Genomic DNA, 19,478 nt, shown 5'->3' with positions numbered 1-19,478 from the left:
GGTGAACGCTTTGGAGCATTTAATCTTTTTTTGTAGAAAACCCACACACCTGCCATTTTGTCCAGGCGCTTACCATGACAACGCATTTACTATCATCTGTTTTCTAGATTACAATACTTTAAAACACCAGTCCCTACTACAGGATATGATGTCGACCTGGAAGAGTAACCGTATATGGATAATAATAATCCTGGATGGCTCAGCCGTTTGTGGTAGGACAAACAAGGGACTTTGATCCACACAACCAATTTGTAGTTATTTTGAACAGGCAATCCCAAACAGACCTTCCTATGAACAGGTGAAGGACTAAACAGATAAAAAAGCTTTTTGTTGTTATAAATCTGCTTGTACCGCTGCTCAAACACTGGGGTCCTATGTCAGGTGTATACAAAGGGCTCAGCAGTTTACACACAACGGCCTCTCTTTTGTCCCTTTGAGTGTCTCTCGTCTTTCTGTTGGCAACCTAGTTCTGCACTGCATTTACCAGGTCAAAGTCTGCCGAGTTCAAACCTCTTCAGATTGACTGTTTGGCCCAGTTCACCGCTACAAGGTGAGAAACAGGGCTTCCAAGAGTTCCAAGGAGGCCAGGTGCTCATGACCAAGGCACTAAAAGGCAGTATATTATTTGTCCAGTGTCAGGAAATAACAGACAGGGACAATTAAAAGTCATACCGGCATAACAGCAGCTCCAGGGAATTATAAGATGATTTCTCTGAACATTTGAATGATTAACGGAGGTTTCCTCAGAACCATTGAGCAAACGAACCAACATCCTGAAACTGGTTTTAGCTTCGGGGACACATGATGTAGTGGTAGGTTTCTATCTCGTGAGCAGCTCGAGTGTTACATTACCAAATGTAAACAAATACACGTATTTACTTTGTGAAGAAAGTAACCTCCGGACAACAGTGTGTAGACATACACAGAACCGATAATCCGACCCAGTCGAGCTCTCCACATAAACACACACTTCAAAACATGAAAAGTAACAATTTGTCAATTATTTATTGTTTGTTTAGCATCAAAAACAGTAAATAGCAGAGACAAGGAAGTACCTCACTGCATTGTGCGCATACCCTGAATAACCTTAGGAACGTTCTTAGTTGAACATGGAGGTAGAGCAGCAAAGACGAGAGAAATGAGTCAAACAAATTAGAAATGATGGAGGATCCAATGGAGGTGAGGCAGACCTATCATTTTCTGTCTAAAGAGCACAGTCTTCTCCGAACACAACAGTGCAATTCCCTTTTAGTAGAAAAGCAGCCAGTATTGAGTTCAACACAGAATATGCAGTCACAACAATCACTATGTCATATGAACCACTAATATAACGAGGCACTTCCTGATTACCGGTAGCCATCTTGGATCCAATCTACATACTGTTGGTAGAATGTGCTGCACAAAAATGTGTTGCACAAATGAAGCAGTAAGGTTGAGATTAAGTAAAGTATTGATGACTACGCATTCTACATATTCATTACATATTATCTCATCAATACAGACCAGTTTTTTTGTCCATTGAAAATACATTCCAGTATCACAGCTTTGTTAAAAACATCTATTATGCAAAACTTCCAATGAATTGAAGGTTAAGGTCTGGGGTGTTCCGACTTAATGGAAGGTGATGGACCGACGGGGAGAGAAGAGAGGCTCTTTCTGATGAGTGGGTTTGATATCAGTTTTCACTGACTACATGTGCTCTCGTGGAAAGCCTCCACACTTCTTGTAAGAACACATTTCATCTGCAGTAACAGTTGTTCCATAGGCAGCAGTGTCTTCGTCTCAAACCTTGTACTTCTGCTTACCATTCTCACTGATGACACAGATATGCTGAGAGAAAAAAAAAGAAAAAATCATATGAAAAGGTTCTAACCCAGGTCTCTCACATGGAAGACATGCACCTTAACCCACTAAGCTAAAGCCTAGGCATTAGCTTGGGAAGCTAGCGCATGTATTCAGGGTCTCAGGCCAGGTTACTGATGACAGGAGAGTGGTTAAAAACCATCTCTGCTACAAAAAGGAACATTGAGCTTGGAACATAATTCATCTGGCCAATTGTTTGATCTCCCTGTGATGTCATTATCCACAGCATTAACATGCCCATACATGGACGTTCAGGAACTGACTTCCTGAAGTGGACCAAGAGAGAGACAGCCACATCTTTGTGAGTCAGATTAAAATAAGGAAACTTACATCAAGGTCTCTGAAGTACTCATTGTAGTCTAAGGCGTATCCAACCACAAAACGATTGGGTATCTCAAAACCAACGTCTGAAAAGAAAGAGAAGAAACATACAAATTCCAACAATAGCCGAACAACAACTCATCTATTCTCGAACAGACAATGACATGACTAAGTAATTACATGTAACTAGACAACAATTATCACTTCACATTCATATCTCCATAGTGAAATACATTTCATAAAGCAAAAAGTGGAGGGATAGCTATACACTGTACGTACAATCGGGGAGACATCCTGAACCATTTGGAACTCTCTTCACCAGCAAACTGAAACAAACAAACACAAGCATATCAACATCCCCACCTGTACCACGGAACAGCGTGAGCTACATAACATAACATACGCCATTTAGCTGACGCTTTTATCTAAAGCGACTTACATTGCAGTGAGTGTACACACTTTTCAGTATATATGGTCCCAGCGGGAATCAAACCCACAACCTTAGCATTGTTAACGCCATGCTCTACCAACTGAGCCACAGAAGACCACAGAGCTACATGTACAACTTCCAATCCTTTACTCTTTCTATCTGTCTAGACTGGAAAGAGAAAATTTAGTGACTCAGAGGGTCACCTGGACCATTTGAGTGTTTTTGAACGGAGACTCACCCTGCAACTTTGATCATTTTGGGCCTGAAGGCCTCCACGTGTTTCAGGAGAGTCTTCATTGTCTTGCCTGTGTCTACAATGGCCTGCGAGGGGCAGAAAACATGTCTTTAAGAGCAGGACTGTGTGGGTGTAAACGATCAAACAGACCGAGCTGAGAGCTTGCCAGTACTGTATCTCACACCCTAATCCTAAAACCAAAAAGGAGAAAACTCTCATATTGAATTTGGGTGTGTGTGGGTGGATGTGTGTGTGTGTGTGTGTGTGTGTGTGTGTGTGTAATACAATGTCAGAGAGCCCTTCAGGCAGGATACTTGATGAAGCTCCAGTTTGTTTCTCTCTCCTAACTTTAATTGAGGACAATGTATTAATGATATACATGTACATCTACATGTATGTATGTATGTATGTATGTATGTATGTATGTGTGTATGTGTGTATGTATGTGTGTATGTATGTGTGTGTGTGTGTGTGTAGCCCTACTGAGATCTCAGAACCCACAGTGAAAACAGGAGTCCCCCCCAAACAGGCCCAGTTTGTGTGACATAGAAACCCATCTGACCCCGGACACCTAGTGGTGTCGGCCTAACTGGGGGGTTGGGGGGTGGGGGGGCAGAGGGTTGTTGTGGTTCCCAGAGCTGTGGCACCGAGCCACACTGCTGGCTTTTGTTGTCTGTCTGAGTTCGTTTATGTCAGCTGATCATGGGCCTATTGTGTGTGCCTGTTTTTTCATAATGTGACACATACCGGTAGCTATCCCTCCTCATTGTTCTGACATGAGTGTGTGTTGGTAGTGTGTGTGTGTGTGTGTGTGTGTGTGTGTGTGTGTGTGTGTGTGTGTGTGTGTGTGTGGACATGATGATGGGGGCTTATTTTGATTGACTGCACAGAGATGTTCCAATTACTGTCCAGTTTGTTCCTGTCTTTAAAATAAATACCATTCACTTTGATTCAGGACATTCTGTAACTGTATTTTGACATCATATTCATGTTTCTGAATAGACTAATGACTACAGCTGTATCCATATGCTTGTCCAAAGAACATTTGCTTGAATAAGCACTCACTGTCTGACCGTAATCCTTTTCCAATGAAGTTATGAGTCCCCAATTATTGTGGAGAACAAAAGTTATCTTTAATCAACCCTTAGACCAAACAAACTTCACTAATGGACAGACTGAGTCAATTTAAAAGTTTTGGCTTCCAATTTAGACCTCACAGAACTCAAAGCGATGAGGGAATGTTTGCTCCTCGACCTAGAAAAACATCATAGCAAGTTATATTGTCTCATATTTGATTCCGAGGCAAAGTAGAAAAGACGGAAAAACAAATTGTTGACTCACCTCTACAATCAAAACGTTCTTTTTCCAGCATGTCAGAGAGGAAAGAGAGAGAGGAAAGAGAAAGAGGAAAGCAAACAAGTATGCATGGTTAGGAATGCGTAGCGACTTCGCCTGTCTCCAATCAACCACACACACAAGATAAGATTCACAAAGCCGACTGATTTGCAAACTTTTACATGGCGGAGTGACGATGTAACCACATGAAATAGTCATGCATGCTTTATGCCAAATGATCTAGAAATATCAATGTAATAACAAAATCACAGTGACAATATGAATACCTACATTGCAACGTAAACATTAATCTGAAAAGGAGTACATCACACACACACGCACACTTACTAACTCACACACACACACACACACACACACACACACACACACACACACACACACACACACACACACACACACACACACACACACACACACACACACACACACACACACACACACACACACACACACACACACACACACACACACACACACACACACACACACACACACACACACACACACACACACACACACACACACACACACACACACACACGGCTTCCGGACACTACACCCAGGAGGGTTTGGTGTTGGTTTCATGGCTTAGCAATAACACGCCCGACAATGACAAATACTGTACACCTCCCCAACTAAGATCCCGGCCACCCAGGTCCGGCAATCTGCCCTGTCCCCTCTCGTCTTTGTCCCTCTATACTTCCTCCTGTCTAAACAATTGCCAATCAAATAAAGGGATAAAAAAGGAGTCTTTGCACCAGACATAGTGATCTGATAAAAAAAAAAAAGGTCTTGTTGTCAAGTTGCAGTAGAAAATTCCTGCTATTGCAAAACTAAAGGAAAGTCAATCAGAGCCCTGTTTCCAATCAATGGCCTTTTGCCCTCTGTGTGTGTGTGTGTGTGTGTGTGTGTGTGTTCCAGCTAGACAGACAGCCAGCCAATACCAGACATCACATGTCTTAGCAAAATAATGGGGGCCTGATAATAGCACCAGCTTTGACAGGGTTGGGCAGGAGAGAAGGGCGAGGAGAGGGGTTACGCACCCCATCATACAGGGGCATGACCCAACTCTTGATTATAACCGCTAGCAGTGGGACTTATTCCATCAAATTTGTGATTACACAAGGATTCTATGATTATATGACTAGGTACGTGTTCTCTCTCTCTCTCTCTTCACCTTGGTCTGCCTGCAATGTCGGGAATTCAGCACTGACGTGAAAATTGGAAAATGTAACATCGCACTCTGGGTTTTTGTAACTTCTTTTGCACTCTTTTGCACAATATTCATAAACATGGCTTTCATTCTCCAGAAAAGACCGCCAACCAAAACATACAGTATGAAAATGAAGGCCCCCCCCCAATTAGATCAATAACAGACAGTAGGCTTCCAGGATAATTCTTATTGCGATGATTCTTTCTAGTGCAGCACGAAAGTATTTTCAATACAAAATGCAGTTAATATTGTTTTAGTTTCACAATCTTGGCATTGTTCAGTTGAGGACATTACTGTAATCCATACATTAAAGAATAAGTATATTTTTTGCTTTGAAACCTGTTATCCACATTGATTGAATTTCGGCCTCATGTATTTGTCCAGGGACATGCTGTAACTACATGCTCTCATTGCATGTCAAACATAAAGGAAGCAGTCAGGCAGAAACAAAGCTTTGTCTATGGACCTCATTATCTTCTTAACAGAGTCTAACCAAGTGTAACTTGCAGACACAGTAAAGAATTACCATCCCATAATCCTCAAACCAGACACAGTGTCAACTACATGGATTAAGGGTTAAATGCAAGACTGGGGGTATAACAAAACAGTGTGAGATTAGGAATCTGCATAATAGCCAGCTCTAATACAGTATATATACACAGTATACATATACCGTAGAACATATGGCTTACTTTTACCAGTATACCGCATCCCTGGGGTACATTCTGAGTTAGCCTTCCTAAGAACACAATTAACAATTCATAGTGGTGCTCCATGTACAACATTCAGTGATAACCATTATCTCACTGGAGCTATAAATCATCATCAAATCATTTCGCAGGAAGCCTTGAATTTATGCTTGAATACAGGAACCGAGCAATGAGTCAAACTCACCGCCCTATAACTCATCAAAGCTTCAGCATGTTTCTACAGACTGAAATCTGTGCCACGCCTCATGACCGTGTGTGTGTCTCCGTGTGTGTGTCTCTGTGTGTGTGTGTGCCTCCGTGTGATCACATTGACAGATTTATATTGCAGCAGTGTTGACCTTTGATCCCATTAATGGCTGGACACACACACACACACACACACACACACGCGCACGCACACACGCGCACACACGCACACACGCGCACACACACACACACACACACACACACACACACACACACACACACACACACACACGAGTCCCTGGTACCACAGCCTTGTGACAAGCTAAGCCATTGTCTTGTTCTCTAGAGACAAAGCACAAGCCACAGCGATATCATGGTGATCACCAGCTTCTAAGTAAACAGTGTAGATACAGTATCATGTTGCTTCCAAATTAGGTCTCAATGGCAAAACTACATTAACTTGTATTTCTGCCGAAGCAAAATTACAGTATCATTGAAAGTGTCTCATTTCTAGTTCCAGGAGAACAATATTCAACATTTGGTCATAGCTCCGTCACATGTCCACGTCCTGGATTATGTCTTATCAGGGCCATAACCTCAGCCTTCGATTTTGGCTCCAAAACGTCTCTGACGTTTCCTTCGAGACCAGGGAAGATGACAGGCTGTACTAGGGAATGCTGCCCCCTTGTGATTGTTTAAAGGTTTGGGAGAAACACTGCCCAAAGATCTCCCAAGTTTAGAATAACAACAGCGCCATATTGATAATTTATATTCATATTCCGAACATGTGTATTTGTAAGACACTGTCTCACTATACTAAATGTCTGGTAGGTGACCTGTGTCAGATTTCTCCCTGTGTTATAATCACCTTTCCATTCAAGCAAGAGAGGTCCTCAGCTCCAACGATCTGGAGATCCTCTGTCGACTGGTCATTCTGCGATATAGGGAATGGAAAAATAAGTTTATTACCAAAGGATTCGGTTACTGTGTAACAAGTGCAAGAATCTGTTATGACAATGTAATAACATACAGTATAGCTACAGTAGCAATGCCGTGGTTATTTTAATGCCAAAAAACGAATGGCTCTTACAAGACTATACACGTCAATGTTTTCTCTCTATACTGATTGGGCATGCCAACAACAGACACAACAGAGGCCCACACACACACACACACCACACACGCTCGCACCCACACACACAGCGACGATTTGATCTGTCTTAACCCAGAGTCTTGTGACTGCATGATCCTCTATGACAAGCGAGTCACATTATTTCATTTATTCTCTCTCCACAACTGCGTCTAAACCCAGCTCACTGTCAACATCCACATCAAGCCATAAAACAGGGAGAAGTGGGAGTTGTAGTCTTTTTTTATCCCCTCACCAGGTAGCTCTTGAGGCGGATGAAGTTGACTCTCATGGGGAGAGAGTGGTTGGAGTTCCTGCTCAGCGCTTTGATCCTCTCCACCAGGTCGGCGCAGAACTGGTACCCTCCCTTCAGCACGCAGAGCACCACGATGTCATGGTCTCCCAGGTCATCCATGATGTTCCGCGCAAGTCGCTCTGTCCTGCGAATCACGGGAAAGAGAGGGTGTTGTCACTCAAGTTTACTCTCTCTCCCTCTTCCCCTAATCTCGCTCTCTCTCTCTCTCTCTCTCTTAGTATCTCTCGCCCTCTCACTCTCTCAAGATTCAAGAATCTGCATCCAGGTACTTGTTCCAATCCTCACACTCTGAACTTCTTGGTAACTGATATAAGAGAGAGTGGATAACTAAATGCAGGTCATAAAGGTTCAGTTCTGTCCAACAGAGACAGGAAGGGAGGATGCCTGCAGCAAACCAATATACAACATGTCTTTCTCACTCTTGCTCCTTTGGTAGGCTATGATTGATGGAAACAGAAGGGTTCACTGGGGTTACCTGTCCATGATGACGCCATGTGGAATGTAGACACACTCTAAATCCTCCGAGTAGTGCGCTGGGTGGCTGAACAGGTCTAAACTGTAACCTGGCCAATCGTCCTTGATCTGGAAAAGAACATAGAAGTATGTTTAGAAGAAGTCTATGTATGGTTCGTCATTGAATAAGACGTATATGTGTAATTCATGTCAACAGCTATCGATTCCACGTGTAGTCCTACTGAGTTATTTTGTAATCAAAATGTTTCAAATGTTTAGTCATCCCACAATTTCACGCAGGGTACTGTGCAATTCAAATGACTCATTCATCAAAGTCGCTAATGTAATCTTATTTATGTCATGACGCGTCCCCTCAATAACAACTTTCTCGAAACAGAAGGGAACATATCTATGATGATTAGCCAAACAGGATCTAAAATGAGTGTTTTATTTCGATCTGCTTGCCGCCTGCGTCCATCCATGCAGAAGTAAAACTCGCATGAGGTCCGTGCGACTTTCCCAAACCCTATTTGAGTATATTTACCACAATTCCTTGGTCTCTTCCCCGAGATTGGATGGCTAAATCGTCTGCCATGTTGTTTTTTTCTGTACGGGACAAGACTTCTTTTCAACAGCGCGTTTTCAAAGAGGTGGCGGAGAGATCGTGGGGAGTCGTGAATGACGAGGGAGGAGGAGCGCCACTGTGCAGGAATGTCTGCTTTCCACTCATTCAACGATGCATGACACAACTTGCGACTGAACCCCGAAATTCGAACCGAGAAACTCCTGAAAAAGTATATGGTAGATATATGGTAGAAATATCTTATAGGCCAGTCCTGTAAAGTTGCGATGTGGGCTCTACATCTAGAACTTATAATATAGTGAAATAGTGTAAAGTGTTTGAAAGTTGTTAAGTTATGTAAAGTTGTTATGAATGTGGAGAATAAATACAGTGTCTCTAATATGTATATTAGTTCTTTGAAAATAATTTTCATTGTACTTCTCAATGTATTAAAACACGTAGAAGCACTTCATACATTCATATATTATATCAACAAGTTGTTTTAACGAAGATTTAGTACTCTAAGGGCCGGTTTCACAGACATGGCTTAAGCCTAGTCCTGGATTCACACTTTCAATGGCAAATTGCCACTCAGGATGCTTTTTAGCCTAGGACTAGGCTTAAGCCTTGTCTGTGAAACCGGCCCTAAATGTATCCCCATCTTTTAGGCCTACTACGGAAAATGAATCAACATTGCCATCTTGTGGTAAAAAAAAACAAATGCACAGGGATTTCAGAGGTCTCTCTCAGGGTCAATGATGCAGAATAGATCAAGGGCCGCACAACAGGCGTTCACCTAACTGCCTCGCACGCTCTGTCTATCACTATAGACTAATATTAATTGAAACGAGCAATGACATCGTCTCTCCGTGACTGAACCCAGTGGGCCTTTATGTTTTAGATGTTGCCAGCCCTCCCATTTGATTGAATCCGATAGGCTTCCTTTGTGCATTTTTCTTTTCAGCAGCGGGAGGTCAGTCGCGAAATAGCTTGTGTGTCGCTCCACATTAGCGGAGTCTGTTGGGGGGTCTGTTAAAGAGGGTTGGACAAGGTGTTTGGGCCACCCACCTCCGCTCATCGACAGCAGCTGTAATTAAACAGGGGTGTAATGACAGCTGGAGAGCCAGATGTCAGCATAGCCATTTGATTTCACTATTAAGCCACAGTGAGTGTAGTACCACCTCTGTGGAATGGAGCGGTTTAACACCTGGCTGGTAGCGGAGCAGTAGCACGGACGGGTTTGTGAAAGTGATTTAAAGCTCTGGAAGTATTCACGGTTGTTGCTCAACGGCCGTGCCTCGAATTCGATTTGAAACTAACCCTAACCTATAACTCAGAACTTAACCCTACTCCTAACCCTAATCAAAGAAGCTCATTTTCTTGCTCATTGATTTGGATGATGTAGCCAATTTTGACTTTGCTGCAGGGCCATACAGTATAGAGTACTGCAGTATTCACTTCTTAGCTGTCAGGAGTCAGTAAAGTACGCTACGTTCAATTCAAGGCATTTTGACTGGATGTTTTGAAATGATACGATGAGAGCAGGGTCATGGCACATTTGAGATGTCATCAAGCCCTCAAGAACAGAACTGACCCAGACTGTGCTGTCACACACATAATGAATGAAGAAGATGAGAAATATAAGCAACATCAAGTGATGGTCAGGCAATGTCCTCCTTTTCAACACTCATTTTGCCTGAGCGCCCCAAAAATCTCTGATCAAAGTTGGTTTTGACACTGATCGAGTGTGGTCCCATCTCTTTGATGCCCTGCTGTGAGAGAGTGTAGGCCTGTTTTGTCTCAAGCCCTGGGGCCGATGAGCAGTCCGTCCGACGGTGGCATTTCACCATCGCTCAGCAGTCAAGGCTAGTGTCCATCTAAAGCCCCTCTCTGCCCACTGGTCCCCCCACCATCACACACACACACACACACACACACACACACACACACACGTGCGCGCGCATACACACACACACACACACACGCACGCACGCACATATATACACACACACACACACCCACACTAGCACATGCAGGCACACAGATCACTATATTTAGTCAATTATGAATATGCAGCAGTTGTGAAAGTAATTCTGCCAGACATGCCACTGTCCAGCCAAATAATGTCAATGTTCTTTGGTAACAGAGGGGGTAAAACAGCAATGGGCACATGACCACTCTGCTGCCCGCTTCATTCACGTCTCAATGTCCAAGACAATAACAAGTGATTGGTCTTCTGGGTGACCTAAATATTGTAGATAACATCTACCACATGCAAGCAAGTGTGTGTGTTTGTGTGTGTGTGTGTGTGTGTGTGTGTGTGTGTGTGTGTGTAGACACACATACTGTACAGACAGAAACGCACGCACGCATGCACACACACACACACACACACACACACACAAGAGGATAATTGTAGCACAAACTGTGAACCAATACCCTGCACACAACTCTTTATTCCAGATGTGATTAAGACAGTATAGTATCGGTCATTGTATAAAGCATAGTATTGTATACACAATATACTTATACAATTAATACTATGGACAGCTCTGAATCAGTGGAATGTATTTATCAGTGTAGTATCTATCTATCATTATCAATTATTAGTAGAAATATGACATATCAGAGAAACACGTCTCTTTTCGTGTTTCATGAACAGGGTCATTTGAGGTCATAATCAGAGAAGCAAACAATTTACGTAACTGTGTGACAAATGGTTCCAAAACAAAGCAGTATTTTATTGGAGAACAACAAACAGACATGCCAGAAAGGAACTTATTACTGTAAACATCTCAAATATGGCAGAATGTGTCTCATTTCAACGATAGAAACAGAAAGTAATATCATAGTTTATGGATTGTGCAATCATATTGCATTTATGAGCAAACAAACATTTCAAAGTCTGGATGCGGAGTAAATTGTACGGTTCAGAATTTGTGTGTAGAATATACATTGTAGATTCAATTCTAATGAGGCGTGGGAAGTTGGAGACAATTCTACCTCTACATGTGAAAAAATGCAGGTTAAAACACTATCAAATACTATAGAAGAAACATACATTATACATACTAAGCCTTTTGGACTTTTTACATGTTAGAGAGTACATGTTTGGGTAATCTAAAGCTGAATTTACAATATGTGCATGACAATCTATATCACATATAAAAATATATACAATTTGCAACCTGGTAACCATCAGTGAACTGTGTATTCTTCTTCCGTCTCTCAGATATCCAATGATTAAATGCCACTGACTGGTCTTGTTAAGTAGTTTAATGTCGGAACTGTGGAAATCCCTTTTCAACAAAGCAAGTCAAGCACAGTGATGCACATAAAGACAGATTTGCGAACAATAATTGTCTAATTCACATGAGAGGGGGAAACCAGAAGTACATTAGCATACAATAGAAAAGAGAATAACAAAATACATATGAAACAATATAGTCCACACAACATATAAGGACAAGTATAAACATAATTCAAACGTCTAAAAACCTCTGATGTAAAGATATGTTCCTTTATTTAGCTTGGCTATGGACACAATAGAATTGTGAGCACATATATAGAATTATGAGCACGTAAACATTCAAAATGTTCATCAGTGCTGAAGATTGATACAAATCAACTCACTGTACAAGCAGTGAAAGGCATGAATACATGTGACTATATTTCTTTTTGGTACCCCAATTCTATAGTATATGAAGAAGCAACAGGAGCAGAATATGTAGACATGATGAAACATACTTTATCAAGGAATATGTTAGTCAATGATGTATCATCTAGACAAGTTCATAAACATTTTAGAAATATTATTCTTTCGCCTACCTGTTGAGAGCAATAACCCTATCGCAGATAGGCATTAAGTGGCTTTGAACAGTCACCAAGTCACTGAATCCCATGAAAATGTGTCTCTGCATCAACAGAGTTAGCTAGGAGTTACTGTAGACAATGTGTAAATCCTATTAACGTAACGACTTCCCTGTTTAACTGGATGCTGATTCAATGTACTCAAAAACAAACTCAGTTACAGGAGACGTTTGACAGACATTCTTTTCTACAGAAAAGGCTGTTCTATTAGACTTTACAATAACATAGTTTCTTCAATCAGTCAAAGTAGTAGTTTCTTTTTTTCCCACCCAGTTTGCATTGTAGCACCAGCACTGGACATTTGGCAAAGTTAGAGAGCAACATAACTATATGAAATAATACATCCTATACCAAAGTTGATGTTCTGTTCTGTTGTTGAACATCCTTTATTTTCTTTTTCACATGTAGGTTAAATCTTGTACATTTCAAAGTCGATGTATATGAATATGAATTAACAGACAAGGGTTTTGGTTATCAGCAGCATTTGGATGTAATGGTAACTGAATAATCATATCAATACGATGTGCAATCACTAACATCTTCGAAAACATCCAAATCAAATAAATATCACATCCACATTCTAACAGTTTTTAAACTTTTAGATGTTTTTTTTTTTTTTTGTGGTTGACATTTTTAGGTGGTAGGTATAGGCCTAATTAGAGGCCTTTGACCAACAGAAGCGAAGAGGAGGAAATAATTGTTCTTATTAATTGTATTACTCCCTTGTTGTCAGTTTGGGTTGCGTGGCCATTTAAGAGAGAAGGACTTTCACATAATTCTACCTTGAAGTGAAAAAAACGAATGCCAAGTGAGAGAGCAAGCAAGGAAATGACATTTAGACAATGTAATAACGAATTGACGTTTCCGCCAATCTCCTCATTACTTCTGCTCTTATGGACCCGTGATAGGCTGCAGCTCCAACCAATCAGAGAGGGGAAATGACTCCCAATGAAATCTAGGAACAAGAAGTTGTGTTTTTTATTGTATAGTCTCACTGTGATGAATGATGTGAATCAAGCTGGGTCTGGGTTGTTGATGACAGGTGTTTATTTTTTTCGTTGTTTACACATGACATACTGTAACTTCACACGGTGACACCTCGGATGAGACATAATATTACTCAATGAGGTGACGGTTTAAAAAGAGGGCTTTTTGTCATGTCCACGGACCCTCAGACAAGAGTGAGTGCTTGTTGGCCCTCTCCTGCCTTAAGCCACACATTCTGATAGGTTCTCAAAGGGGACATTGGTCTTTTGGGGGATAGAGGCAGGAAGACAAACAAACATTTACATACAATGTATGTTCAATTAATTTCCATTGAATCCTTCGGCAGCCAATGACTGTTCTGGCGTCACCAGCATGGTTTCCTTCGCAAACGTCCTCCTCCAATCATATTTAAGACGTGCTAGTCAGGGTAGGTAGGGCTATCAGAGTTCACTAGGCTGACCCGCCTTCCCTACAAGTCCTCTGTGAAGGATGAACCAATAAAAACATTTAAATCAAGTACTAAGTTTTTCTGGTTGGTTATTTATCTGTGGGGGAGGGCAAAGGGAACACAGTTTTATCAAGCATACACTGTTAACAGGGGGAGCAACATTAAAGTCTAAAATGGCGTATAATAGAATGGGCGAAAGAGCGCAAATCAAAACATGAAGAGGTGCTTTCTTGCTCACAATGACAAAGTTCTCGTTTTTACAAAACAAATAATTATGTTTACTTTTTAAGTTGCTGAGAGGTAGAATGGAACATTTTTCAATCATATAGGGGTTTGTTTGATTAATCTTATCACATATTGTAATAGCATCAATATGAATGAAACCATATCACAAGTGAGTAGGAGTAACCCCTGCCCTCTGAATACACACTGTGGAGTCTGTACAAACATTTCGATGCATTTTTGTATTCTTTTGAATTTTTGTTCTGAAATTCATAGTATGTATCCCAAATGTCCGACAGTAGTTCAGGAAAGGTTGTTTTTAGTTATGATATTTCATAGTACCCCTCCAAACTACGGGACACTGTATGCCTATAACTTTAATACTGTGATTGGCAAGGCCAGTTCATCATTGGGGGGCTGAGGAAGGGGTAGGGTGGGGGGTAGAGGGTGGTTGGGGGGTGACTATGGGAGGGGTTATAAGAATCAGTTGGAGGTATCCGAATGAACACTTCCGGGTCCTTCCGTGGGCGAGGTCACTGAGGAGGGGGTGGGAGCATCCTGCCAGCCACCGTTTGTCTGTTGGGTCAAGAGGGGAGGGAGTTAGGTATTACTTCATTTCTCTATATCTCAAGTAGTGACACATAAGTGACACACATGCTGTCGTGTCTATCAGTGATTTATGCCTTTGTAAGATGATACATTCAATTGACAAAATATGATTGCATCGCATAAAGGTGCAATCTGTAATTCAAACAACAACAACAAAGCGGGCTCCCTGCTACTTTTTTGGTACAAAAACCGCTTTGGTACAAAAACAGCTGAGAGATGGGGCTGGAGAAATGTAACCACTCTCAAATTCATAGACAGAGCTATGGATGCAAGGACAGACCATGACATCAAAATGATATTTGGAAGTTATAGCTGTACAGTACAGGTTTTGCTTACAATTGCATTGTTTACAAACAACGGAGTAAAATAAGGTTATATTTTGGGTTCTGATGGGGTAAGACAGTTGAACTAAGGTCATGAGGCATTTATAAGTTATATTCTTCAAGAACCAATGGCTATATATCATGAATTTAAAAGTCAAAAATTGATGTACCAATTACAGATTGCCTCTTTAAGTCTCCACTTACAATGTCACCGATTTCTTCTATAATCACTGTCCCTCAAGATTATTATTGACTTGAAAAACACCCACTAAAATGCTAAAACGCCTCTGTTGAATCACAACTATAAAAGGCTTTTGTTCACCTCCCTTCCATTAGCCTAACAACGGTCCACACACAAGACCATAAATAAACACTAGACACTACAAACAGCAGGGGAGGCTGGTGGAGGTAGAAATCGGAGGACGGGCTTATTGTAATGTATGTAATGGAATAAGGAATGCTATCAAACACACGTTTATGTTTCGAACGTTCCTTATTAACACACGTTTGATTCCATTCCTTATACCATTCCATGCATTACAACGAACCCATCCTCAGATTTTTACCTCCACCAGCCTCCCCTGATCAACAGACCTCTCACGCAAAATATCTCCCAAGGTGGGAGAATCAATTAGAGCAAATTATCACATTGACTATCGACATGAACAAATATATAATGGCTGAGTAAAATGGAAGCCATTTCCCAATCTCAGAGAGGGGTAGAGAGAGCATAAATGGGACATTAACGGCAATTTCCATGCCATCAGTGAATGCCGGGAATGGGCCTTTGGCACCCTCTTATTTTCCAACCCTGTTATTTTAGAACGAGTCAGTCTGTCATCGAATTTAGAACCAAGGAAGGGAAAAAAAAAAAAAAAACTTTTCAAAAAAAGCTTTGGCGACACCCTCTGTGTATTTCCCACAGCCGTAATTACTGTTGAAGGATAGAGGACAAGAAGAGCAATGCTGCACATGAATGCTCTCGCAGTCATTATCAACTGTGTAATCATCAGAACCAGAGGGAGATTGTTTAGCTAAATCATAAAAATAAAAAAAAGATTTATCCTGGATTGAAAGCTTCTACGAAAAGGTTTATTAGGCCATTTGATATATATATATATATATACATATACGCCATTTAGCTGACGCTTTTATCCAAAGCGACTTACATTGCAGTGAGTGCATACATTTCAGTATATATGGTCCCAGCGGGAATCAAACCCCCAACCTAAGTGTTGTTAGCGTCATACCTCTACCAACTGAGCCACAGAGAACCACTTAAGGACCATTTAAGATGTAACACCTTAAATGGTCCATTTAAGGACCATTTAAGATGTAACATCTGAATATGTTGCAAAAAGAGGATGCTTTCAACAACAACAAAAAAAGCTAAATACATTGGCTCAGTGTGTCTATTCAATGCAACCATAATTTTCTTTTTAAAAAAATGAAGGGATTGAATACTGAGTGTGTCCACGATATGCGGTCTCCATCTGTAAACATCCTAGTTTATTTGAGACTTCCTTACCGGAACAATCTTATCATGTGTGTTCCCACTGATTAACACACCGAGACAGGGGTCTGATTCTGTTTAATATCCGAAACCCGTTTAGCTTCATTACAGCGTCTGCTGCCTGCTTAGGAAGCTGAGTGGCTCGGATGGAACGGAGGCGAGCGGCGTGTCCGCGATTCCAGCCTGCATCCTTTATTTAGCATGTTGGGCGCCGCGGCCTTCGCTGTCAGTGTCACTGCGGCCGTGGACGAGTGATCTGACCAATGCGCTACGACTGTCGGCCCGAGCCCCCACTGGCCCCGGCCGTTGTGACTGTCTTATCGATTCTCCTCCGTACGACACAGCCTGTCACTGTGGGTGCACATGCTAACACACCGCCTCCAGTGTCCTCATGCCCTACCCCATAATGGCCCCCAAAAACAGAAGCTAGCGCGCTAGGCTTACATGGGCTGGTTGGGTTATTTTTGGAGCTAGATTGGAGCCTACTACTCTGGGCCAGTTTTGAGGGCTCCTAGAAGAGGAAATGAGGTCTGTGTTTCCTGTCCTGTGGGGAGCCAGTGTGAGTTGATGAGTGTTGGACAGGGGGTGACACCTGTGCCCCTGCTGGCTCCTGTCGGCTGCAGGTGCCTCGCTAACGCTAATAGCAACGGACAGGCTAGCAGCGTGTCCGGACCTCTCTGCCTCAGCCTGCACCCCCCCCCCCCTCCCTCCCCCCCCACACACACACACCTCCCCCCACCCCGCTTCATCGCCCTGCCGCCCTCAGGGCATGACCAGCACGGGGGGGGGGCGGGGGGAGTGGGGGGCAGGGGGACACTGTCCATCTCCAACAGGACACACACGGCTAAGTGGCATCCCACACACACCCTGTGGACTTGAAATAATTGGGACCACGAAGTAACGAAGGAAGAAAACATACAGTATTGGGATATATTCTGGAGGTTGTCTTTTGGTCTAGATTCTGACGGTTGAAACAAGGTTGTTCTTTGGTCTATATTTCGAAAGTTGAAAGAAGGTGGTTTTTTGGTTGTCTTACGTTGATGCCCTGTGGACTGTACATCTGGCTGGCCACGAGGCTGTCACTGTACCCTCCGGTCTGGCTGATAACGTGGCGAAGGGTATCCACCTGGAACGCAGACAAACACACACACACACACACACACACACACACACACACACACACACACACATACACACACACACACACACACATATATACAGACAAAAGGGCAGGTCAGACAATAGCACCAGATGACAAAAGCTACCCTGCATAGGAAAGGTCAGTCTGATAGGAGAAGGGCACCATCCATTGGGAAAGGTTAGAAACGGGCAGTTTAGAATAATTTGGCCAGTAAATACAGATTCAACAGAATAGACACAACAAAAGGACAAAGACAAACTACCCCAAATACAAACACAGGGGATCTCATAATGAATATGGTATGATAATTCCGAGACAATATAATAAAATCAGCGCTGACTGCTACAAATGTAATGTCTTATTGCAACTCAAACTCATCTCCTCTCCTCAGGAGCCAGGAAGCCATTTTGAAGTGCACAACCGAAAGACCCTTTTGACAAGGACATTGGTTTCAATTAAATTTTAACCCAGGAGACCTATTTTTCCTCCTAAGGGGTTAGACCTTTTGCATATTTATGAAACACCCCAAGCATGTGGAGAGCTGATTTAAAAAGAAAGGAGGGATGGTTAGAGGAATGGAGGGATGGGGGCTTGAACCAAATCAGAATATCACCACGGGTGGTAACTTTCCAACCCATGGTGCGATTCCTGACACTCAGAAACTCTGTGTTGGTCATTCTTGTCCAACGGGGCAAGGTCAAAGGACTGTTGTGCACCGGTGGCTACAATAAACCTCGTCGGGGAGTGTTGACGAGTGTTGTATTGTTTTCAAAACTGTCTGCAATCGTCTATTCATGTCTGAGCTGACAATGGTGCTGCTACATTAGTGTAGCGCTACAGGCTAAATGTGACCTCTGCCTCTCCGATAAGGTCAAGAGGCTTGACTCGACTATGCAATCTAGCTAGCCAGTGCCTAAACAACCGAGCAGGGAGATATTTGTCTATTTTTCATACTTTATTATTTTTCTATTAGTACAAATAGGAAGAAACATGAAATGAAGGTGCAGTAGGGAGCAGCAACCAGAACCTAGGGATTTGATCCCCTGCCTTTGGGGCAATTTTGCCTTTGGGGCAAAACTTAATCACTTAAACGTAGACAGCAGCTCTACCCACTAGACCCAATTCACCATGGATGACCTCTTCTTCAACTTAAAAACAACTAATTTGTAAAATAAGCGCTGGACTTACAGAGGGGCCTACCTGGGACTGAACGTTGGCCCCCACCTGCCCCCCCTGGTACGAGTCCCCATTGAGAGACTGCACACTCATGAACAAGTCCCCGGAGTTTGACATGTTAAAAGAGCCAGCAGAACCTGAAAGGACACAAGGAAGGAAAAGAGAGGGATAGAGAGAAAGAGAGAAAGAGAAAGAAAAGAGGGAGAGAGAAGAGAAAGAGAGAGAGAGAGAGCAAGAGAGAGAGAGAGAGAGAGAGAGAGAGAGAGAGAGAGAGAGAGAGAGAGAGGTGAGGAAAGAGGAGTTAACACGGTCATGCAACAGCAAAAGTGCAGTAAGTGGGTGAATAGTGTGAGAGGGGTAGTGAATGAGTAAGATGTGGTGGAGTGGTTAGAAATCAACCCCATGACCGTACGGA

At 42.4% G+C, this 19,478-nt stretch overlaps 2 protein-coding genes across 4 annotated transcripts in view; both read right to left on the bottom strand.

The window, feature by feature from the left end:
- Nucleotides 1–1,023: 1,023 nt before the first annotated feature.
- Nucleotides 1,024–8,873, bottom strand: prtfdc1b (phosphoribosyl transferase domain containing 1b). The gene is made up of 9 exons (XM_083689904.1): nt 8,757–8,873; nt 8,235–8,341; nt 7,700–7,883; nt 7,183–7,248; nt 4,191–4,208; nt 2,853–2,935; nt 2,464–2,510; nt 2,194–2,270; nt 1,024–1,830 (listed from the first exon to the last, which is right to left on the bottom strand). The coding sequence occupies exons 1-9, from the start codon at nt 8,805–8,807 to the stop codon at nt 1,783–1,785; spliced, it is 681 nt and encodes a 226-aa protein (XP_083546030.1). The 5' UTR covers nt 8,808–8,873; the 3' UTR covers nt 1,024–1,782.
- Nucleotides 8,874–12,035: 3,162 nt separating this feature from the next.
- LOC310819374 (pre-B-cell leukemia transcription factor 1-like) overlaps nt 12,036–19,478 on the bottom strand; it is a 53,771-nt gene continuing 46,328 nt past the window's right edge. Inside the window, exons 7-9 of one of the 3 annotated variants that reach the window (XM_083690639.1) lie at nt 19,076–19,200; nt 17,783–17,872; nt 12,036–14,877 (exon numbers count right to left, since the gene is read on the bottom strand). In XM_083690639.1, the coding sequence (XP_083546765.1) occupies nt 14,785–14,877; nt 17,783–17,872; nt 19,076–19,200 (308 nt within the window). In that variant the 3' untranslated portion in view covers nt 12,036–14,784. The remainder of the gene's footprint in view (nt 14,878–17,782; nt 17,873–19,075; nt 19,201–19,478) is intronic. The other 2 variants (XM_083690640.1, XM_083690641.1) reach the window with 2 other exon arrangements.

The sequence above is a fragment of the Argentina silus genome (genome assembly GCF_951799395.1).
Source record: "Argentina silus genome assembly, chromosome: 18".
Lineage (NCBI taxonomy): Eukaryota > Metazoa > Chordata > Actinopteri > Argentiniformes > Argentinidae > Argentina > Argentina silus.
This window is presented reverse-complemented; position numbering and strand designations above follow the sequence as displayed.

Bases quoted from the DNA above. Each gene is read 5' to 3' on its own strand.
- prtfdc1b (XM_083689904.1), bottom strand. From the start codon at position 8,807: ATGGCAGACGATTTAGCCATCCAATCTCGGGGAAGAGACCAAGGAATT. The intron at 7,884-8,234 runs GTAACCCCAGTG...CGTGATTCGCAG, and splicing joins CATGGCGTCATCATGGACAG to GACAGAGCGACTTGCGCGGA. The intron at 2,511-2,852 runs GTGAGTCTCCGT...TGTTTGTTTCAG, and splicing joins AAAATGATCAAAGTTGCAGG to TTTGCTGGTGAAGAGAGTTC.